This window comes from Artibeus jamaicensis, unplaced genomic scaffold, assembly GCF_021234435.1.
Source record: "Artibeus jamaicensis isolate MK-2021 breed Jamaican fruit bat unplaced genomic scaffold, CSHL_Jam_final contig_354, whole genome shotgun sequence".
Taxonomy (NCBI): Eukaryota; Metazoa; Chordata; class Mammalia; order Chiroptera; family Phyllostomidae; genus Artibeus; species Artibeus jamaicensis.
Window position 1 is genome coordinate 4231138 of NW_026521803.1, and position 24072 is coordinate 4255209.

Below are 24072 nucleotides of genomic sequence, written 5' to 3' on the forward strand. Positions count from 1 at the left end.
TTTGACAGAACCACTGTCAATCCTTGAGTTCATCTTATAAAAATGATCAGCTCAGCTGTTCAGTAAAATGTATAAAATTCAGGGTCTGTTAAGTTTGGATCAGATGTCAAGGTAATATGTGTCTTAGAGGCATGGATACATATTTCAACCCATAACAACTTAATTTTCTCAACAAGGTTAGTCTGGATTGGGAGCGTGAAATTTGTTCATTAGAGATTGGAGGTAGTTCCCAGACCTGGATGTCCTTCAGAATCAATGGATAACAGATCTTCAAGACTCTACTTCGAGTTTTTCATGTTTGGATTGAGGCCCAGGAATCTACATTCTTAACCACCCAAACTTGATTCTGCTGCAGATGGTCCAAGACTACTCTGAGTAATACTGGCCTGCATTGTGGACCTTGCTGGTGTTCTTCACTTAACAGGAAGAAAAGAGGTTGGTTAGACATAGAACAGTCTCTGACTGTGCCTTCAAACATCCTGGCTAAACCTTAGTCACTCAGGAAGGAATCTTCTGAGTCCAGATGCTAGCTCAGAAGGAACTTTTAGAACATCTTTTCTGAACATGTACAAACAGGACAGCACCCAAAGATTCAGCCCTCCTTGGAGTTCATTTTATGACAGATTGATTTTGGAAGTAGCAAGGATAGGCATAGGATTTTATTAGAAGGTCTCTTGTTTTTACATGGAACTATGCTTTCCAACCTGGCTGATCTTCATGATCAGTTATTAAACTTTAAAAAAGATCCAAGGAAATTTGCATTTTAAAAACCGTTCAGGATGTTTTTCTTGTACACAAAATTTTGAACCAGTGGAATAAATAATAATCTTGAAGTTCAGCCTTAATAGAAAGTTTCCCACCATATCTGTTCCTTTTATTTTCATGTCTAACTTGCTTTGTTTATTCATTCAACAGTATTTACTGAATGCCACATGTATGTGTCAGACGTATTTCTAGCTCGGTCTAGAAATCATGGTACCCTAACCAACTGCTTTCTTTCCATTAGCATCTGTCTTGGGTTGGTCATCAGATCTTACTGATTCTCAGCGCCCTCTCTACCTCTTCTGCCTTTACAGTTGCTCTATCTCTTGCTTAAATGGGTTGTAGTAGCTTCTGAAGTGGTCTCCACTTTTTGCCCCCTTTTCTCCAGTTCATCCTCCCTACTCCCAAGTCATCATGTCATTTTCCTGACCATAATCCCTGCTGGCACCCATTGCCCATGAGACACACTTGAGGCATGGGCCCGAGACCTTGCATCATCTTTCACTTTTGCCTCAGATTCAGCGTACCCTTTCCATGTGCTCTTCTCTCTGCCTAGGACTGCCTACTGGCACCTCCTTTTCTTGGCCTAATAGACTTCCCACACACATTTACACAGCTAGAACAAATATTTGGTGCTTCCAGAAGCCTTCCTTGATTCTCCATGCAGGTTTTTTTCCTCCTTTCTAGTCTTTCTAAAAGTAACCAAATTAGCATTATCATAGGCATTGTGTAAGTTAAGACACTATTTATGTCTCTTTCTCTTGTTAAACCCAGGGACCTATAAGAGAAGCATGGAAGGATTTATTCATCATTATGTTATAAGGACTCACTCTGGTACCTGGCATGAAGCAGGTGCTCAGTTGTGCTCAACTATACGAAAATCCTGTCAGACATGTGCCAGTATAACGAGCATTTTGATAGGTGGATTACAAATTCTCTGTTGTGTGTCTTGAAGGAATTATGTAGCCTTCTTATCTGATTATTTCCAAATTAAATATGCAGAGGTATTACATTGAAGGACCTTCCCTGGGACAAAGAGGCTGTCTAGAGAACTTGGTATATTGAAGGAATTTGCCCAGAGTTTTGGTTTTGGTTTTGGTTTACAGATTCCATAGATGGAGGACTAAGTGGCCCTAGAAATGAACAACAGCAGCTTCCCTGTACTGTGGGGCAGAAGGAGACTGTGTTCTCCAGGAGATGTTTGTGGCAGCGCATTTTGGATTTTTGGCTTCAGGGAGACCAAATGGGGCTTAATGAACCATCTACTTTGTGAAGCTCCTAGAGTTGGGGACTGTCTCCCTGACTGAAGACAAGAGCTGTTTTTTTTTGTGCTGTTATTTCCTGTTGCTTATTTTGTAAAGCAAATATTAAAAGACAGCTAGGCTCTGGCCAGGTAGTTCAGTTGGTTAGAGAGTAGTCCTGATATACCAGGGTTGTGGGTTCAATCCCTGGTCAGGGTACATAAAAGAATCAGTCAATGAATGCATAAATAAGTAGAACAACAAAAAATTGTTGTCACCCCCAAATAATTTTTTTAAAGGCAGCTAAAATAAGTTAGCATCTGCTGTGATGGGAAAAGAAAAAACTGAGAGGTATACAGTAAGTTATTTAATGGAATTTAAGTGGCTAAGAGGGGCTTTCTCTAGGAAGGCTTGTTTCTTTGTCAGGGTTAGCAGCTGTTGCCTGGGGCCCTGCTTGCTGCTCATTCAAACAGTGTACCTGTTTTGACTAGTTCTCTGTTCTAGCTAAATCGTAACCTCCTTTAGGTCATTTCGATCCCCATAGAGTCTCCTGGGCATGCGGTAAATGTTTTAGCAAAGGTCTTGATGGAGTTCAGCCCTCACAGGATGTGGCCAAGTCCCCTGGGGGACGTTGATCCGCCTGTTCTCCAGAGGAAGCTTGCACCAGGTGTTGCTGTGTGTGTCCTTGCTGCCTTTCGTCATCCACTCTTTTTTTAAAAATTTTATTTGATTTTATTGATTATGCCATTACAGTTCTATTCCCCCCTTCATTCCCCTCCACCCTGCACCCCCTGCCCCCCTTTAGTTTATGACCATGTGTCTCAAGTCCTTTAGATTCTATATTTCCCATACTATTCTTGCCCTCCCCATCTATTTTCTACCTGCCATCCGTGCTACTTATTTTCTGTACCTTCTCCCCCCTTCTCCTCCTCCCACTCCCCTGTTGCTAACTCTTCATGTGATCTTCATTTCTATGGTTCTGCTCCTGATATAGCTGTCCTCTTAATTTGCTTTTGTTTTAGGTGTCGTTCTTAATAACAGTGAGTTTGGTGTCCTTTCACTGTTCATCTTTTTTATCTTCTTTTTCTTAGATAGTCCCTTTAACATTTCATATAATAATGGCTTGGTGATCAACTCCTTGAACTTCATCTAATCTGAGAAGCACTTTATCTGCCCTTCCATTCTAAATGAAAGTTTTGCTGGATAAAGCAATCTTGGTTGTAGGTCTTTGGTTTTCATGACTTGGAATACTTCTTTCCAGCCCCTTCTTGCCTGTAAGGTCTCTTTTGAGAAATCAGCTGACAGTCTGATGGGAACTCCTTTGTAGGCGACTGTCTGCTTATCTCTTGCTGCTTCTAGAATTCTCTCTTTCATTTTAATCTTGGGTAATGTAATGATGATGTGCCTTGGTGTGTTCCTTCTTGGATCCAACTTCTTTGGGACTCTGAGCTTCCTGGATTTCCTGGAAGTCTGTTTCCTTTGCCATATTGGGGAAATTCTCCTTTATTATTTGTTCCAATAAGTTTTCCACTGGTGGCTGTTCCTCTCCCCCTTCTGGTACCCCTATAATTTGGATGTTGGAACGTTTAAAGATGTCCTGGAGGTTCCTAAGCTTCTCCTCATTTTTTTGAATTCTCATTTCTTCATATTTTTCTGTTTGGTCATTTTTTTTCCTTCTGTTTCACTCCCTTGATTTGAGTCCCAGTTTCCTTTCCATCACTATTGGTTTCCTGTGCAATTCCCTTCATTTCAATTAGTTTAGCCTTCATATGTTCCTCTAATTTGTGACTAAAATCAAGCAGTTCTGTGAGCATCCTGATCACCAGTGTTTTGAACTGTGCCTCTGATAGGTTGGCAATTTCTTGTTCGCTTAGATTTATGGGTTCTGGGACTCTGAGTTCTTCTTTAGCCATGTTTTGATCTGTTCACACCTGTTACATATGAGGAGCGGAGCTTTAGTTGTTCACCAGGGCAGGGCAGGCCCCCCCCCCCACGCTGGGTTGTGATGCTGTATGTGGGGGCAGGGTTAGAGAGGGGCAATGGCGGTCCCCTCTGTTCCTTCCCACCACAGGGGCCTACCCGGTCTGTCTCACTGCTTGCTCCTTCTCTGATTTATCTGCACACAAATGTGTGACCGCAGTCAGCCTGCCGCCTTGTGCCTTCACTGGGTCTGCCTGTGGCTGCCCCACACCTGGGATTCACCCTTGGCTGCCTTGGTCGGGGGATCTTTTTTGCCCGACCTGCTCCGCTGATGGCTCCGCCCCTCTTAACAGTCTAGCTGAGTGGTTCGTTGTTGTCGGACTCTGTGTTCAATTTTCTGTGGTTTGGCTGCGTTTATTATTGCTAAAACTTTGTTGTTTTTAGATTTGGTTGTGCGAGAAGGCAGTGTTTTCACCTACACCTCCATCTTGGCGGAAGTCCTCAGTTACGAATTTTTAAAAGACTATGTAACAAAACTCATTTAAAAATTGCCACTACCATCAAGCAATAATAAAGATTATGTACTTGTATGCTATTTGGTTAATGTATGTACCAGGAAAGACCAAAAGCATGATGTGAACATATATAAGGTCTGTCTGGAAAAAGTTTAGCCTTTGTTAATATAACAAGAACAGTTTGTACAACATTGATAAAACCTGGCAGCCAACGAGAGTGGACTGGAATGTTAGTAAGTGGGCAATGGTGACTTCACTGTACTAGTCAGTGGGGCCAGTAGATGCTGCTGAGTGAGCATGTGTACTGTGTGGCCTTTGCATGCAAAATGACTGAGTAGAGGAATGAATCTGCACGAATTTTGTGTTAAGCTTGAAGATTCTTCCAAGGAAACTATTTGGGTGATTCAGAAGGCCACATCTGTGGGCAGCTAGTGATTGGCATTTTCATCATGATGACCCACCTGCTCATGCATTACATGTCTTACACAGGTTTTTTGTGAAATATCAAATATTTTGTGAAATATCACACCCAGGTGACTCAGCCCTGCCTACAGCCCAGATTTGGTGCCCTACAACTTTTGGCTTTTCACAAAACTAGAGTCACCTTTGAAAGGGAAGTGATTTCAGACCATTGGTGAGATTCAGGAAAATGCTATGGGGCAGCATAGCATTTTCCTGAATCTCACCAATGGTCTGAAATCACTTCCCTTTCAAAGGTGATGATGGTGTTTGGGAAAATTGTGTGAGGTTCCAAGGTCCTGAGACATCATTGTCCTGTGTACAGTATTTCTTGCATCTCGTATCTTCTTCAATAACTTTCTATTTTTCCTAGTACATGGCTGGATACCTTCTGGACAGACCTTGAATTATTTATAGAATATGAAATTCTGATGGAATGTTTTGGGTTGCTAAACCTTCTGGTAAAAGGGTGAAAAAATGAACTACAGAAGACAGAATGTTATTTCACTTCTGTTTTTTGAAACATTCTTAACATATAAAATTTGTTCACCGTGACCCTTCCAAATAAGGCACAAACAATAGGTTTCCCTTTTCTTCTAAATTAGTTATGTACTTTTATGAAACAAAGTGTAATGACATATTTATGAGGCAAATTATCTGAAAAGATAGCATCAGTAGCCAGTAGAGAAATGCAAATTAATATCATCGCACACCTGTCATCATGACTAAAATAAAAACTAGTAACAATGCCAAGTGCTGGCCAAGGATGTGGATAAACTGCATCTCTCAGACATCGGTGGTAGAAATATAAAATGGTACAGCAACTCTGATGGAAGTGCCTTTAAAAACTAAGCATGTAATTCCCATTCAACCCAGCAGCCGTTCCTGGGTGTTTTCACCCCAGTTAGTTGAAAACTTATTTTCATGCAAAAATCTATAAAGGAATGCTTGTAGCAGTTTTCTTTGTAATAGCCAAAAACTTAAAATAGCTTAGCTGTTCTTCAACACGTGAATGGTTAAACAAAATATGGTCCATCTATACCATGGAACACAACTTCACAATAAAAAGGAACAAAATGTTCATATATGCAGCAATCTGAATGAGTCTCCATAGAAACATGAGTGGAAAAAGGCAATCTCCAAAGGTTATATACTATATGATTCCATTTATATAACTGTCTTAGAAATGACAAAAATTAAAGAAATGAACAGTTTAGTGGTTGGCAGAGATTAAGGAGAGAGTGAGAGGGAAGTAGGTGTGTTTGGCTGTAAAAGGCCAATAGGATGGGTCTTTGTGATGTTAGAAATATTCTGAATCTTAACTGAATCAGTGTTGATATCTCAGTTGTGATACTGCACTAGAATTGTGTGAGATTGTTAGTATTGGGGGAACGGGTAAGTGGTACATGTGATCACTTTGTATTATTTATTACAATTACATGTATGTGAATCTACAGTTATCTCAAAATAAAAAATTAAATATAGTTGTAATATGAATATTCTGATGAAACACTATTTCCTCCTCACATTTCTTATTTTTTTAGTCTGATTTATCGGTAGTTCATTTGATCAGTCTTTTATTCATTCAAGAAATAATTCTAAAACCATTAATATCACCAACTTGTCATTGTTTTAGAATTACCACATAGAGGACACTGCCTTGTTTGGTTATTTAGTAATAAGTTCTGCAGCTAGTTTACATCTTCCAAATGTACCTTCTGTAGTTGTATTTGGGGGCCTTGGTAACATTAGCTTTAAAATATTTTTAAAAAATCTCCAGGGTGAAAGTACTGTAGCTGTGTTTCATGGTGTAAAATGACTGGGCTGTGATTACACATTAATCTGTATACAGGAGCAGAAAAAAATAATCCAGACACTGCCAGCAGGCACTTGCTCAGCTTTAAACAGTGGGCCCCTACCTTTTCCCAAGGGATGACATTTTTTCTCACAATTCAGCTTTAGATTTTTTCGACAGAATAGAATGATCTGGGAACTTTTCTGAGCATGTAGTTACTTTGAGTTCTAGACACTTCGAAAGCTGGGTTTGGAGAGAGAGAGATGTGCTTATGATGAATAACCTGGAGAATCATCTCTCAGTTCTCTGGTTCAGTGTAAGTCAGCCTCTGGATTAGCCAGAGCTGCACAAAGGCTCTCTTGTTTGATCTGCAACTTTCCCATCTCCAAGAGAATGACTTTTGCTGAATTGTGCTTTGACACAGTGTCTAAGGAAAGAAATGTGATAGTCAATAACCGGAAATGAAATTTGACAATCTTAGAACTAGAGGGTGCTTTTTTTCCCTAATGAGTGGAATAGTTATGAGGGTTCCAGGGGCACTTGCCATCACAGCATATCATATTGTGGATGCCACGTCCTGTGGTTAGAGTAAAGCCAGGTCTAACTGTAGTCACAGCATCTCTGGAGCACAGAGACAAAGAAAAACATTTTCTTTTGACCCTAGTGGACCTAGTCAGGTGCACTCACTTCCTTCTTTGACCCTTTCTGGAGGATTCTTTACAGCCTGGTGATCCTGATTTGAATAGTGAATTGCAGTTGAAGAACAAGGTTAAACCCTGTTTTTAGCTTTGAAGTTTATGGGACATGGGTGTATGTGTCATTAAGTTGGGCTGTGGCATTGAAGGGGTTTTTTCCCTAGAAAAAATGTTATAAATTAGGTTAGACCCAGTCTAGCTCACTAGAGTTCATTTAATCTAGCTTCTGTCTGATATACAATATTCTATTAATAGTCCCATAGAAAACAACTTTCACTTATTCATCTTTCAGCAGGTTTCTCCTGGGGGTGATCTTTGGTTGTTTTTTTCTGTTTGTCTGCTATGGCCAGAGTAGCTACAATAGCCATGAGAACCCAAGAGTCTTGGGCAGAAGGGCAGTGGTGGTGATCTGGGTTCTTTGGTGATTTTGTGCAGGTTCTTTACTTTGCAGAAAATTCTGTAATGGCATCTGGCACTATGTTTGATACTTGGAAAGGAAAGGGAACTTACGCATGCTTTAGATAAAATGGAGGACAGTTTAGGATTGTTCATTTGTAGAAACAGCGGTAGCATGATACTAATGGGTTCAAAGTCATCAAAGTTACTAATGGTAGATAATCTATTGTACACATTAGTAATGTAACTTCAGTCACTTTTGTTTTTTCTTTGTTATTGTCATTAGATCTATAAATTCAATGTTAACATTGCATCTGATTTTTTTCTTATCTTTTGTAGTCTCAAACCATGAATTATGTGGGACAGCTGGCCGGGCAGGTGATTGTCACTGTGAAGGAACTCTACAAGGGCATTAACCAAGCTACCTTGTCTGGGTGCATCGATGTCATTGTGGTGCGGCAGCAGGACGGCACCTATCAGTGTTCGCCTTTCCATGTTCGGTTTGGGAAGCTGGGAGTCCTGAGATCCAAAGAGAAAGTGGTGAGTGCAGGGCACAGCACATTTTCCAGGAGGGTGAAGGTTAGATGGCACCAATAAATAAATGGTTACTGTGAGCTCTCTGAGCCTTTTATATAAAATCTGCATGATGTTAAAGACAGTGGTATGAGAAGTCAACCTTAATTGCTTTTTGAAGTTGCTTCTAAATTCAGAAAGCCCTACTACAGAAAATCTCTCCAAGGGAATTTCCCTACATTGTTCAGACTGAACCTTATTTTGGTATTGTTGCAGTTCAGAAGAGCAAAACAGAGAATCTAGGATGTTCTCTGTTTTGAGGATAAGTGAGGATGTTTAGATGTATTTAGAAAAAATTTCTTTACTTTAGACAACATTTTAAAATATTTAGGGTAATGTCTTCACAACAGTCCTGAATGGAATGGACCGACATAACCAAGAACATGTTACATGTGTTTAAACAATTAATGTCAAATAATAATTTGTTTTGACAAAGCTGTAAATCTTATTTGTAATCTAAATTTGGTTATATTAGGACTTGTCTCCAAATCCAACTGAAATGCAAAACCCCAGTCATAGGCTGGTTGACTTTTATTTATCTTAGGGAAGATTCATTTTAAAAGAAAGTATTTTGTGTTGGCTTTTCTTTCTCTTACATTCTCTTTCCTTTAGGTAATGGAGTAACTGGGAAGTTTGTTAGTTCATCTGATGTCAATCTTGTCAGAAAATTAAGCTAGTAATAAAATTTTGCAGGTACATAGTATTTACCAGGAGTAGAACTCTTGCCCACAGTATCTACCTAAACAATATAGGGAGATTTTTTTGCGAGTATTTTAAAGCACAGTGAAGAATCCACACCATTTTCTTAAACAAAAGTGTGTGTTAGAGGACCACTGGCATAAGTTGAAAATAGCTATTTTCAGATTTGGACTATTTCACATAGCTAATTTTATTATTTAAAATAGAGATTTCCCTCTATTTTAATAGAATTTAGGTTATTTTGAAAGTGAAAGATAAGGTTTATGGGTTTCACAAAGTAGATATTCTCCCCACTAAAAAAAAAAAAGATTTCATTTTTCTAGGTATTAACCAAATCAGTGTTCCACTGCAGAGCCACATTTTAGGGAGAAAGAGTTTGTATGGTCTGGCCTCTGTTCATAGTCACCCTTTGGAAACCAAAAGCTGTTGCAATTTACTTGGCGACTTTGAAACTTTCCATTGTAATACAGTGTTACACCACAGTTACCTTCTGGAATTTACTGTCTTTCCTGTACTACTAAGTTGCAGTACTTCTCAATTGTATCTGCATTGGGAGAATCAGCAGCAAACTGTTAATCCACTGAAACTTGCCATTAGTTGTGCCAGGATCTATTTTTAAATGGCTTATAATGCATAACTTGCTTATTTTTGCTGTGATCTAGGATTTTGATGAACTTAAATAAGTTTTCTAGCCTTTCAAAATACAGCTAACATACATAAGCATTTGTGCATCTGGAAATAGTGACTGGGCAGATAAGATGCCTCTAATTAAGAAAGTAGTATAGACTTTTGGCCAAGATGCAGGCATAGGTAGATACACCGTGCCTCCTTGCACAACAGAAAGAAGGACAACAACAAATTTAAAAACAAAAAAATACCAGAACTTCCAGAAAATCCAAACTGTATGGAGGTCTGACAACCAAGGAGTTAAAGAAGAAACATTTATCCAGATGGGTAGGAGGGGAGAGGGAAGGGAGGAGTTGGGCAGCCAGGGTAGGGACTACGTGAGGTAAGGCAGTGGCTAAAGAGAGGTGGTGGCTGGTGGAGAGGGCGGTCTCACATTTTCATGTGAATAAATAGGAGTAATAATTGGGGAGTGAGATAGACCCTGAAACCTAGGTTCCCAGCGCAGGGAAATAAAGCCTCAAGACATCTGTCTGAAAAAAAAACTGTAGGGGTTGAAGTGGCAGGAGTAACTCCCAGCCTGACAGGAGAGTTTGTTGGAGAGACCCACAGGGTACTAGAATATACACAAACCCACCTACATGGAAATCAGCACCAGAAAGGCCCAATTTGCTTGTGGGTAGTGGAGAAAGTGACTAACAGCTGGCAGAGAAAGAGCAAGGGTCATCGTTTCCTCTCTGACCCCCTCCCCCACATACAGAACCATTGTGAAGCAAAGCGGGTTGCCCTGCCCTCTGGAATACCTAAGGCTCTGCCCCTTATTACGTAATAGGTGCCGAGACAAAAAGATATGGCCCAAATGAAAGAACAGATTACAAGAAGGGGCTGGAAAGAGGTATTCCAAGTCATGAAATCCAAAGACCTACAACCAAGATTGCTCTATCCAGCAAAGCTTTCATTTAGAATGGAAGGACAGATAAAGTGCTTCTCAGATAAGATCAAATTCAAGGAGTTCATCATCACCAAGCCCTTATTATATGAAATGTTAAAGGGACTTATCTAAGAAAAAGAAGTTAAAGGAACATGAACAGTGAAAGGACAACAAACTCACAATTATTAAGAACCACACCTAAAACGAAAGCAAACTAAAAGGACAGCTAGATCAGGAGTGGAAACATAGAAATGAAGATCTCAAGGAGGGTTAGCAACAGGGGAGTGGGAGGAGGAGAAGGGGGGAGAAGGTACAGAAAATAAGTAGCATAGACAGTAGATAGAAAATAGATGGGGGGGCAAGAATAGCATGGGAAATATAGAATCTAAAGGACTTGAGACACATGGTCATAAACTAAAGGGGGGTAATGGTGGGGATGGGGGGTAGGGTGGAGGGGAATGAAAGGGGGAATAGAACAACTGTAACAGCATAATCAATTAAAAAATTTAAAAAAATAAAAAATAAAAATAATAAAGTCTTCAAAAAAAAAATGAGGAGAGGCTTAGGAACCTCCAGGACATCTTTAAACGTCCCAACATCCAAATTATAGGGGTACCAGAAGGAGAAGAGGAACAGTCACGAGTGGAACACTTATTTGAACAAATATTAAAGGAGAACTTCCCTAATCTGGCAAAGGAAATAGACTTCCAGGAAGGTCAGAGTCCCAAAGAAGGTGGACCCAAGAAGGAACACACCAAGGTACATCATAATTATATTAGCCAAGATTAAAATGAAGGAGAGAATTCTAGAAGCAGCAAGAGATAAGGGGACAGTCACCTACAAAGGAGTTCCCATCAGACTATCAGTGGATTTCTCAAAAGAGACCTTACAGGCAAGAAGGGGCTGGAAAGAAGTATTCCAAGTCATAAAATCCAAAGACCTACAACCAAGATTGATCTGTCCAGAAAAGCTTTCATTTAGAATGGAAGGGCAGATAAAGTGCTTCTCAGATAAGATCAAATTCAAGGAGTTCATCATCACCCCGCCCTTATTATATGAAATGTTAAAGGGACTTACCTAAGAAAAAGAAGATAAAAAGATGAACAGTGAAAGGACAGCAAACTCACAGTTATCAACAACCACACCTAAAACAAAAGCAAACTAAGAGGAGAGCTAGATCAGGAGCAGAACCATAGAAATGAAGATCACATGAAGAGTTAGCAACAGGGGAGTGGGAGGAGGAGAAGGGGGGAGAAGGTACAGAAAATAAGTAGCATAGACAGTAGATAGAAAATAGATGGGGGGGGCAAGAATAGCATGGGAAATATAGAATCTAAAGGACTTGAGACACATGGTCATAAACTAAAGGGGGGGTAATGGTGGGGATGGGGGTAGGGTGGAGGGGAATGAAGGGGGGAATAGAACAACTAACAGCATAATCAATTTAAAAAATTGTATTTAAAAAAAAAAAGAACAGATTAAAGTTCCAGAAAAAGTACAGCCAAGCAATGAAGAGCTAGGCACCCTGTCAGATGCACATTTCAAAACACTGTTAATCAGGACGCTCGTAGAAATGGTTGAGTGTGGTTGCAAAACAGAGGAAAAAGTGAAGGCCGTTAATAGCAAAATGAAGGAAAATGTACAGGCAACCAACAGTGAAGGGAAGGAAACCAGCACTCAAATCAATGGTTTGGATCAGAAAGAAGAAATAAACATTCATGTAACAGAATGAAGAAACAAGAATTCAAAAAAAAAAAAATGAGGACAGGCATAAGAACCTCTGGGACAACTTTAAACGTTCCAACATCTGAATCATATAGTTGCCAGAAAGAGAAGAGGAAGAGCAAGAAATGGAAAACTTATTTGAAAACATAATGAAGGAGAACTTCCTTAATCTGGCAGAGGAAATAAATTTCAAGGAAGTCCAGGAAGCTCAGAGAGTCCCAAAGAAGTTGGACCCAAGGAAGCACAGAACAAGGCACATCATGATTACATTAGCCAAGATTAATGATAAGGAGAGAATCTTAAAAGCAGCAAGAGAAAAGGAGTTACCTACAAAACTCCTTTTGGTATCTACAGTTACCTGTAAAAGAGTTCCCATCAGACTATCAGCTGATTTCTCAAAAGAAAACTTACAAGCAAGAAGGGGCTTGAAAGAAGTATTCAAAGTCATGAAAAGCAAGGACCTACATACATCTGAGATTACTCTATCCAGCAAAGCCATCATTTAGAATGGTAAAGTGCTTAGATAAGGTCAAGTTAAAGGAGTTCATCATCACCAAGCCCTTATTATATGAAATGTTGAGGTACTTATCTAAGAAAAAGATGACCAAAAATATGAACATTAAAATGACAACTCACAACTGTCAATAACTGAACCTACAAAAACAAAAAACTAAACAATTAGAACAGGAACTAATGCACAGAAATGGAGATCACAATGGAGGGTTATCAGCAGAGAGGGGAAGGGGGAAGAATGGCGGAAAAGGTTGAAGGGAATAAGAAGCATAATTGGTAGATACAAAATAGACTGGGGGAGGTTAAGAGTAGTATGGGAAATGGAGAAGCCAAAGAACTTACATGTATGACCCATGGACATGAACTATGGTGGGGGAATGATGGTGGGAAGTGGGGTTACTGGGTGGAGGGGAATAATGGGGAGAAAAAATGGGACCATTGTAATAGCATAATCAATAAAATCTATTTTTTAAAAAGAAAGTAGTAGAAGGTTACACAAATCATTGTTTTCAGTACATTGTCAAACCCTTGAGTTTTAATAGAAGGCTATCCATGAGACACAGGGCAAGAGAAAATTTCTTTTCACTCCTTTCCTTGGTACCCCAGAAACTCAAAAGACATGTTTACAAGGAAATTGGGCTTGTATTTGACGAAAACACAGCTTTCCTATGACAGTGAAACCATGTTTGCCTTGTGATTACCTGGCAGCTTGGATTAACCGTTCATCTTATTTTGGGTCAGTTTGGATTAGGAAAAGCAATTCGTTGATTTAAACTAAGGCCCAATTTTCAGACGTAATACTGTGTGTGAAGTGAGCTTGAAATCACAATCACCTTAAAACCTATGGTTAGAGAGATGCAGTAGAATAATTTTCCCACAGCCATTGGTATATTCTTGTTTGATAGAACATCAATACTCCCAGTATGTTTTATAACTCAGATTTAATTTCAGAAGGTAAACCTATATTTGATATTTCCAAATATTACTTTTTTGGGTTTAACACAAAACTGATTATTTGATTACTTAACAAAGTTAAATAACCCAGTGTTTTAGAAAACACAGTTTCTATTATGGATAACAGACATCCACCTCATACCAGCTTAAGAAAAAGGGATTTACTGGCTTGCATAACAAGTCAAGGAGCATTTGAATTAATCAGGCCTTTATTTAGAAGTCTTCCTGTCAAGATGGAGGCATGGGTAAATGTGGCTCAGCCCTTCACACAACCACAAAATTAGAGCTAAAGTACAGAACAGCTATCTTTCAGAAACATCAGAAAATCAAGGTGCATGGAAGTCTGACAACTAAGCAGTTAAAGAAACCACATTCATCCAGATGGGTAGGAGCAGCAGAGACACAGAACCAGCTTGTCCCAAGCCTACATGTGGAAGATATAAAACAGGGATCTCTTAGGAGCTAGGGATACCAGACCACCCAGCCTCAGGTCCCAGTGCCAGGAAGATAAAACCCTGTAACTTCTGGCTGTAAAAACCAGGGCGGTTTGGGTTGCAGTCAAACTGGGATTCTCAGACATCTCCTGTAGATGGCTCAGCGCACAGACTTACTTAAACTCACCCCTCTGTGCTCCAGCACCAAGGCAGCACATTGAGGGACACTAGTAGCATATGGGGAATAACTGAAGTGTCTGGCCTAAGGTAAGAGCTGAGAGACAACTTCCTCATGGACAGAACTGTAGACAGAGGCCATTATTTCTTTTTGAGTCCTCCTGGACACAGCTACAGTGCAGTGGCTCTGCCCCATCCAAATCACAGACACACCCAACATGTTAACAGTGGCTTTTTTCATGTGAATGGCCAGATTAGCTGCAGACTCCTCACCTTCCTAAATCTGCCCAAACAAGCAGCTGCTGAGCCCAGCCCTTATCTGTTACTGCGTGGCACCAGACCTAGCACTAGCAACAGCCGTTTGCAGACAGAACACAGGTGGTGGCTGACGCTGGCTTGCACCATCCAAAAACCCAGAGCCTGTGTATGCAACATACAAGAGACCAAGTTGGAACAGCACCACCCAACCACAAGGAGGGAGGTGGTTGCTGGCCAGTGGTCATATCCGGTCCTGTGGGTAAATCCCTTCCATTGACCTGCTTACAGCAATCAAGACTCAACTACAAGAGGAGGGAATGCTCATCCTATAAAGAGTGCACTTCACATACCCAGCTTGGGGGTAGGGGAGGCTGTGCCACTGGCCCCTACAGGCCACCTACTATATTAAGCCACACTACCAAGATGTGGAGTAAAAGCAGCTCTGTGTAATACATAGAAACAAACTCAAGATGGCTACCAAAATGAGGAGAGAAAGTGTCTCAAATGAAAGAAGAGAACAAAAGTCCAGAAAAAGGACTAAACAAAATGGAGGTAAGCAATCCATCAAATGCAGAGTTGAAAACACTGGTTCTAAGGATGCTCAAAGAACTGGGTAATTCAATAGCATAAAAATGATCCAATCAGAAACGAAGAGGATACTATTTGAAATAAAAAACAGTTTACAGGAAACAACTGTCAAGTGTATTAAGCCTAGAATCACATCAATGATTTTTGGAACATAGGAAGAAAAAGATATCCATAATCAGTACAGAAAAAGAAAAGAATCTGAAACATCAAGGATAGTATAAGGAGACAACTGCAAGCATTTCAACATGCACATGATAGGGGTGCCAGAGGGAGAAGAGAAAGAGAAAGAAATTGAAACCTATTTGAGAAAATAATAAAAGAAAACTTTCCTAATTTGGTGAAGGAAATAGACATACAAGCCCAAGAAGCACAGAGTCCCAAACAAGATGGATATAAAGGGGGCTATACCAAGACACATCATAATTAAAATGTCAAAAGTTAAAGAGATAATCTTAAAAGCAGCAAGAGAAAAGCAGGTAATTACCTACAAAGAATTTCCCTTTAAGACTGTCAGCTGATTTCTCCCAAGAAACTTTGCAAGCTAGACGGGATTGTCAAGAAATATTTCTGCCCTGGCTTGTGTGGCTCAGTGGATTGAGTGCCGGCCTGCAAACCAGAAGTTGACCGGTTTGATTTCCAGTCAGGACACATGCCTTGGTTGCCGGCTAGGCCCCCAGTTCGGGCTCTGCAAGAGGCAACTGATTGATGTATCTCTCACGTGTCGATGTTTCTCTCCCTCTCTCCCTGCCTTCTCTCTCTAAAAATAAATACAGTATTTTCGGACTATAAGATGCACTTTTTTTTTTCTTTTTGGGGGGGGGTTTGTTTTGTTTTCCCCTCCTCCAAATTTGGGAAGAATAATGGTGGTTATTGCTGCTGTTGAGTTCTGTTTACACGTACATTGGTGAAATATTATATTATTAAATATTTTACCACATTTTTTTGCTTCAAATTGTTTTTCTTATTTTCCTCCTCTAAAACCTAGGTGTATCTTATGGTCCAAAAAATATGCTAAATAAATTTTTTTTTAAAGTATTCAAAGATGAAAAGCAAGGACTTACAATCTAGACTACTCTATCCAGCAAAGTTATCATTTAGAATGGAAGGGCAGATAAAGTGCATCCCAGACAAGGTAAAGCTAAAGGTATTCATCATCACCAAACCATTATTTTTTTTTAAAATATTTTATTATTTATTTATCTTTAGAGGGGAAGGGGGGAAGGAGAGAGGGAGAGAAACATCGATGTATGGTTGCCTTTTGTGCGTCTCCTGCTGGGAACTGGCCTGCAGGGAACCGGCCTGCAACCCAGGCATGTGCCCTGACTGGGAATCGAACCACGATCGTGTGGTTCGCAGGCCCGCGCTCAATCCACTGAGCTACACCAGCCAGGGCACCAAACCATTATTATATGAAATGTTAAAAGCACTTATTTAAGAAAAAGAAGATCAAAACTATGAACATTAAAGACATACATAATTGTCAACAGCTGAATGTAAAAAACAAAGTAAGTAAACAAGCAGAACAAAAGCAGAATCATAGATTTGCAGAACATTGAGAGGGTGACCAGTTGGGAGTAGGGACTGGGGGAATAAGAGAAAATGGTGCAGGGATTAAGAAGTACAAATTGGTAGTTCCAAAATAGGCAGGGGGTTGTTGTTAACAGCAAGTCCAAGAAATGGAGTTGCCAAAGAACTTACATGAATGACCCATGGACATGAACAAGGAGGGGAGGATCTCTGGAGGGAGTGAGGTGTGCTTGGGGGAGGCAAAGAGTAAAAATTGGGACAGCTGTAATAGCATAATCAATAAAGTTTTTAAAAAAGTGTTATCAGACCTCTACTCCTCCTCTCTGCTTCCCTTTGTATATCTTCTAACACGAGGTGGCCGCCAGTACCGCCACGCTTAGTTCCCATTAACTCAGCAACCCCAGTGGAAAGAGAACTTCCCCTTCCAACACAAGTACCAGTGTTTCGTGTTCCCAACAGGTGGGTCACATATATCTTGGGGACCAGTGACTATAGCTTGAGGTAAAATATATTGATTAGCGTGGCTTGGATAATAGCCCCACCTCCACTCTCTGAAGCCACACCTGAAATAGATGGTATGAAATAGAGGATGAATAGATCCCCACAGGATATTAGAGATATTCTTAACAAAAACAAGTGTTTGCTACAGCCAGTACTTCTCAAAAGTAAATCAGGTTGCTTTCAACCTGTTAGTCATTAATGTTGAGTGAGGTTAAGCCAGTGTAGGGAATTGGATATATGGAAATGAGTGTTGTTTTAGCAACCAGTTTACGAGAAGTACTACGTCAAGTTGAGTGTCTGTTTTAAAATAATTACCTTGGGAAAGCACTTACTCATCTTGTGCCATCTGTCAAAATATTTTTAATTTTTCTTTGTTGCCTAAAGAACTTACGGCATACTCAGAGTGTTGGGACACTGTGATACTAGATTTAATTTTTAGAAAGAACCAAACTCCATTGCAAGTCAAATCAAGAGTCATATTCAAAAATGTTATCCTTAATCTCTAAAAGTAAGGGTTATAAAGGAGTGGATTAATTTTTCTAAGGTGGTATTAAAAACAGTTCATTTTGTATCTTGAGGAAGCATTATTTTATTTTCTCAGATACATTCGGTAAATGGGTAATCTCCAAAAATGAAAAATTTGAAGGATGGTATTAATTTGAATCTTATATTTTTTACTAAAAATAAAATAGCTTTAAATATTTCATTTGTCTAATTTAACTTAAAGAATTTATGCAACAAATCACCAAAGAATTATTTTACATGTTCAACCTGTACTTGAATAAGTTTAATTAATTATTTAAGTAATCTTGAGAAACCTAAATTTGCCATTATGGAACAAATTTAGTTTTTCCCCACCCTTTTGCTTATAGTCTAAAAAAATTACATATTTTTTAATTTTTTTAGTTTTTATATACAGTCTTCCTATGGTTGTGGAAGAAGCTGCTATATTACAGCTGCTTCAGAAATCTTAAATGACTCTAGATGCTTATGTGACTTCAGCCAGTTTATTCTGAAAACATTTAAAACATGTATCTGTCGTGGCTGGGTGGCGCAGTTGATTGGAGCATCATCCCACATACTAAAAGGTTACAGGTTCAATTCCTGGTCAGGGCACATAAACCCTAAGTTGTAGGTTTGATCTGGGGCACGTGTAGGGGGAGCTGGTTGATGTTTCTCTTTCTCCTTCTTTCCCTCTCCCTCTGAAATACATCCTCATGTGAGACTCAAATAAAACTGGAGTTTATAGGGTTATTCATACAAGTTTCAAAAGTTGGTATTCATTTATTATTGTATAGTACTTAAAAGAATTTATGCACAGCCTAGAGATAAACAGCTACATTTTTTTTTACATGATGTAATAGCAGTTAGCATTGTATATAAACAGTCTTTACTCTGCATTCTAGTACAGACCTGTAAAAATGTCTGGGTAAGCTGAAGCTGTGCAAAACAAACTTTTTTATAATCAGTGGAAAAAATTAGGATTCTTCCATGTCGTTTACAAATGTTTGTCACAGCTTTAAAATTGTTTACTGTCAGGTATAAATGTATAGGGAAATGAAAAATAGTAAAATAGTATTTAGTACACTGCAAGTTAAAGCATTAGAAACACTGAGAAGTAAAGTGTTACTTTTTGTAAAAACAGGTAGTTTTAACAGGGCTCTCCTTAATGTTAAACTCGTGATGTGGAACAAGTGTCTTTTCTCTGTCTTGGCAAATTGTCATACTTTATAAGTTTAGATCAGCTTCCAACTTTTTATCCTTTGAATTTTCAATGTCGTCAAGTATCTCAGAGTTCCTTTGACATGAAATTTTTTGCCTACGCCACTTTCCTCAAGACTGTCATCATCCTTTTCGTCAGAAGCACTTTTCTTATTTGTTTGGTAAACTCACGGTCACCGAGTTCCTCCAGATGCACATCTTAAGTCTCAAATGGCTGCAGGATCAGTGTTCCCACCATCAGCTATTTCTTCTGTACCTGTTCACATTCCATTTGAAGTTTACTTCCAATGCTACTACTTTTTGTTTCTGTACTGCACTTTGATCTTGGGTAATTTCCTCTTTCAATTTTCTTTTTTTATAAAATGTTACATGGGTTTATATCACTGGGAGACAAGGAGGCAGCACAGTGTGCTTTGCTGTCTGAACTGAGTAACAGTAGTGTTGGGACCAGTCACAGACTTGGACAAAGTGACGAGGGTTATTGATCATGATGGGCATCTGTTCTTTATATAGTGATGGGTGGATAGAAGAGCTGGCAGTGAAGTTTGTCCTTCCTGCAGTCACATTTAACATACTATGGTAACTGAAATTTGCATTTACCTGAACCATGCAAGATGAGACCTACCTTTGCATTAACTCTGAAAGTGCTCAGATTTTTGACAGTGACGATTCCTCTCTTCTATGACATTTGGGAATTAAATAATTATAAATGTTTATATGTTATAAAAATAGATGATAAAACATTTTCTTTCAATCCCTGATTACCATCCCCTCCCTCATGCTGCCCCCCAAGAGTTGTTTGGTTTTTTTAGGCGTGGGAGGAGGAGCAGGTAGCAGTGTTTCTCTGGGGTTGTCACTGTAGGAATCTCAGTACTGTTTAGTTTGAGAACCCAGAATTTAGGCTTAGTTTACCTTAAATGAAAGACTCTTAATGCTAAATCTCACTTTGTTTCTCCACTTAGATTGATATAGAAATCAATGGTGATGCAGTGGATCTTCATATGAAATTGGGTGACAATGGAGAAGCTTTCTTTGTGGAGGAGACTGAAGAGGAATATGTAAGTCTAGTGGGTCATATCCACTTTATGCATTGTATTGAGGTCTCGGGTGCATATCCCAAAACAGAAATGCTCCATTTTCATGGTTAATTGTACAGATGATTGTTGCTAGTTAAGCAAGGTTTAGTTTTAGATTTAAGAACTGAGCTATCAGAAAGCAGCTGGAGGAGTGAGAAGGACCTTTATTCCGTGCCAGATTTCAGGGTGCAGAGAGAATGCGGAAGGCCTTCATACCTGTTCTTTTAGTAAGGAAAGGCACATCTTTCTCTCTGGCTTTTTTTTTTTTTTAAGATGTTATTTATTTATCTGTAGAGGGGAAGGGAAGGAGAGAGGGAGAGAAACATCAATGTGTGGTAGCCTTCGTGCATCCCCTGCTGGGAACTGGACTGCAGGGAACCGGCCTGCAACCCTATGTGCCCTGACTGGGTGGGAATCGAACAGCGGTTGTCTGGTTCGCAGACCCGCGCTCAATCCACTGAGCTACACCAGCCAGGGCTTTCTCTCTGGCTTTAATGAACTTTTTTATTTAGTGTCTGTTACAGTTTATATCTTGACTTGAATACATTTGAGTTCTGCCTAAGTAACGAAGGTGTATCTTGGTGAAGTGGCTTCTTAGGGTTTCAAGGGATTTAAATTAATGGGCTTATACCCTTTATAAATAATTATTGCGTGTTTGGCTTCTTTAAGCAAGAGAGCACAATTTTTTAAAAGATTTTATTTAAAGCCCTGGCTGGTGTAGCTCAGTGGATTGAGCACGGGCCTGCAAACCAGACAATCGCGGTTCGATTCCCAGTCAGGGCACATGCCTGGGTTGCAAGCCAGTTCCCTGCAGGCCACTTCCCAGCAGGGGATGCATGAAAGGCAACTGTACATTGATGTTTCTCTCCCTCTCTCCTTCCCTTCCCCTCTAAAGATAAATAAATAAAATCTTAAAAAAAAATAAATAAATAAATAAAAGATTTTATTTATTGTTAGAAAGAGGGGAAGGGAAAGAGAAAGAGAGGGAAACATCAATGTGTGGTTGCCTGTCCCTTGCCCCACTCTCCCCTCCCCACTGGGGACCTGGCCTGCAACCCAGACATATGCCCCAGACTGGGAATTGAACCAGCAACACTTTGGTTCGTAGGCCCACATTCAATCCACTAAGCTACGCTGGCCAGGGCACATTCTTTCATTACAGACACACATTCTTTTGCCTTCCCCTACTTTCCCCCCACTCTCCTCCCCTCCTCCTCTTCTCCTTGTATCTACTGATTCGAATGGTAAACTGTTCTTGATGGATTTAATGTGGATCTCTTTATAGATTCTTAGAAGGCATTGTTACATCTTTTATATAAAGAATAAAACCTCGGCAAAAATGATAAGCTTCAAGTTATTATTAGGCTACAAGATTACTTTTTTGGGTTTTGAAGACTAATTGCCAGTTTGATGTCATAAATTGACAAAGGAAAAAATTACCAAAAAATCATCTTTAGCAGAATGAGATTATAATTTTTTAATTTAGAGAGAAGCCAACACCTTAGGTACTAGTATGTAAAGCAACATTGACACAGTATGATTATGACAGGGAACCTTATCAGACCAGTCTGGTTTTCCTAGTACCTTAATTACTTGTTTTTAATATCTTGTTTGCATTTACTTGGCCTAAATAAAATTTTTCTTCATGAGATAAGCAAAGGCAGAATGAAGCAATTAGTGAGTTATTAGAGGAATAAACTATTTTTGATGTATTTCTTAAAATCACGTGAAATTTATAACACTGATGGGGCTTAATATAAATCAACAAGTGGAAGGACTAGGTTATTGATAGTTTGTTACTTGGCTTGGTTTTCATGGTCAGTTCAGGTCTGATGATGCCATTTAAAATTATGTGTAGCAAGGTTAACTTGGAAAATGTTAACTTCTAGCAATTTTTCCTATTCCGTGTATAACTAAATTTGCCAGGTTTTCTTCAGTATACTGTACATCATTTGAAAATTAACAAAAAAAAAGCCCTGGCTGGTGTGGCTCAGCGTATTGAACACTAGCCTGCAAACCAAAATATCACTGATTTGATTCTAGTCAGGGCACATGCCTGGGTTGCAAGCCAGGTCCCCAGTTGGGGGCGTGTAAGAGGCAACCAATGGATGTACTTCTCCCTCTCTTTCACCCTCCCTCTTCCTGAAAATAAATGAATAAAATCTTTTTTAAAAATTAAAAAAATTATTCTTCCAACAACATTGTAATTACTACTTGGTACATCTTCATCCCCCTCCCCTACAGACTTCTGACAACTAGGAAACATTGTCAGAAACAAAACATCTTTTAAGAAGTACAAGTAAACTTCATAACAAAGGCAATTGAATTAAAAGGCCCTGGATTTCAGACACCATGGCCTGTGACCTCAGTGCTTTGTGGGCTTGCAGAATAATAAATATCCTATCATCACAGTTTCTAAGTATGTATTGCTGGTGAACACAAATTTTGCTTGGGAAAACAAAACTTCGACTTTGGGTTATTTTTACCAAAACCAAATTGAGAATCTTAATTTAAAACAAGTGTGAAAATCCACTTATTTTCAGGACTGCTACATAAAAACTTGAGTGTTCTATATTTCTGTTACCTCCCTTCCATTTTCCCCATGATATGAAAGAATGAACTACTGAATTTTGGGGACTGTAAGACGCACCGGACCATAAGACGCACCTAGGTTTAGAGGAAAAAAATTTTGAAGCAAAAAATATAAAATATTTAGTAACACAAATAACATAGCCACCCCCTCCCCCCGCAACCCCAATCGAGCCAGGTAAACTACATTTGGACTATAAGACATATCCCCCTTTTCCTCCCAAATTTGGGGAGAGAGTGCATCTTATAGTCCGAAAAAAAATTACAGTAAAATGATTGAGTTCATTTTTTGAACACCAGACTTGATCGTTTATTTAATATTATAAGAGCTTAATTATTTCTAACTGTTGAGATTTATTTTCTTCTTTTGAATTCATAAAAGGATATCTTAAATACTTTATGATTTAAAAATCCACTTCCTTTGTTATTCTTTCTGTTATAACTGCTTTCTTCCACCCTCAGTTAATTTGACAAACCAGAAGCATTAACTGCAACTTTTGTCATAGTTTCTTACTTCTCTTAGCCTGTCCTGCTGCCCTTTGTCTGCTGAGGTATTTCTGATTTTTGTTTTCTGCTTTGTCCAAGTTCTTGGCAGAGTGCTTTCTAATACCTCCTTGGAACATTGCTGTTGCTGCCTCAAACTTCTTTTTACAGAGTTTAATTGGCTCTGCTTTAATTATAGCTTTCATGTGTTCCATGCTGACGTAGCATAATGGTTCCTTAAAAGATACTCAGTTACATGGACCATAATGAGCTAACACTGAGCTCTGTAGAACAGAGTAAAGACCTATTTAGAGTAGAGCAGGCAGTGGCCTAATTCAATATGACTTTCTAACCTTCAACAACTGTGTTCTTTCTACCACTGTGAAAATTTGAGTATGCAAAGAATTCATTATTATTTTGATTCACTGCCCAGTTTGCCATGGACAACTTTTCTTTCTCCATGTTCTCTTTAAGGAAAAACTTCCTGCTTACCTTGCCACTTCACCAATTCCTACCGAAGATCAGTTCTTTAAAGACATTGACTCCCCTTTGGTAAAATCAGGTGGAAATGAAAGACCATCTCAGAGTTCTGACATCTCACACATCTTGGAGACAGAGACAGTTTTTACTCCAAGTTCTGTGAAAAAGAAAAAACGAAGAAGAAAGAAATGCAAACAGGAGAGTAAAAAGGAAGACCAGGCAGCTTCCCCTGCTGCAGAAGACACTGTGGATGTGGATCTGAGCTCTGATGATGACAAGGCAGCCCAGTCAGCAAGGTAGGGCTCTTGGTCTGGGAAGGTTCTCTGTACAGGTGCCAGGTGCCCGTGCATAGAGTTTGGGTAAAGTGAGAAGCTGGGTTTCCTTTGAAAGATTTTATGTATTTTTAGAGGGGGAAAGGAGGGAGGAAGAAAAGGA

The 24072-nt window shown here is 39.3% G+C and overlaps 1 protein-coding gene across 5 annotated transcripts in view; it reads left to right on the forward strand.

Moving 5' to 3' along the window:
* LPIN2 (lipin 2) overlaps window positions 1-24072 on the forward strand; it is a 90555-nt gene that overhangs the window by 34219 nt on the left and 32264 nt on the right. For 4 of the 5 annotated variants that reach the window (XM_053664330.1, XM_053664333.1, XM_053664331.1 and 1 more), the window contains exons 2-4: window positions 8123-8323; window positions 19972-20067; window positions 23632-23933. In XM_053664330.1, coding sequence (XP_053520305.1) covers window positions 8132-8323; window positions 19972-20067; window positions 23632-23933 — 590 coding nt within the window. In that variant the 5' untranslated portion in view covers window positions 8123-8131. The remainder of the gene's footprint in view (window positions 1-8122; window positions 8324-19971; window positions 20068-23631; window positions 23934-24072) is intronic. The other variant, XM_053664332.1, reaches the window with a different exon arrangement.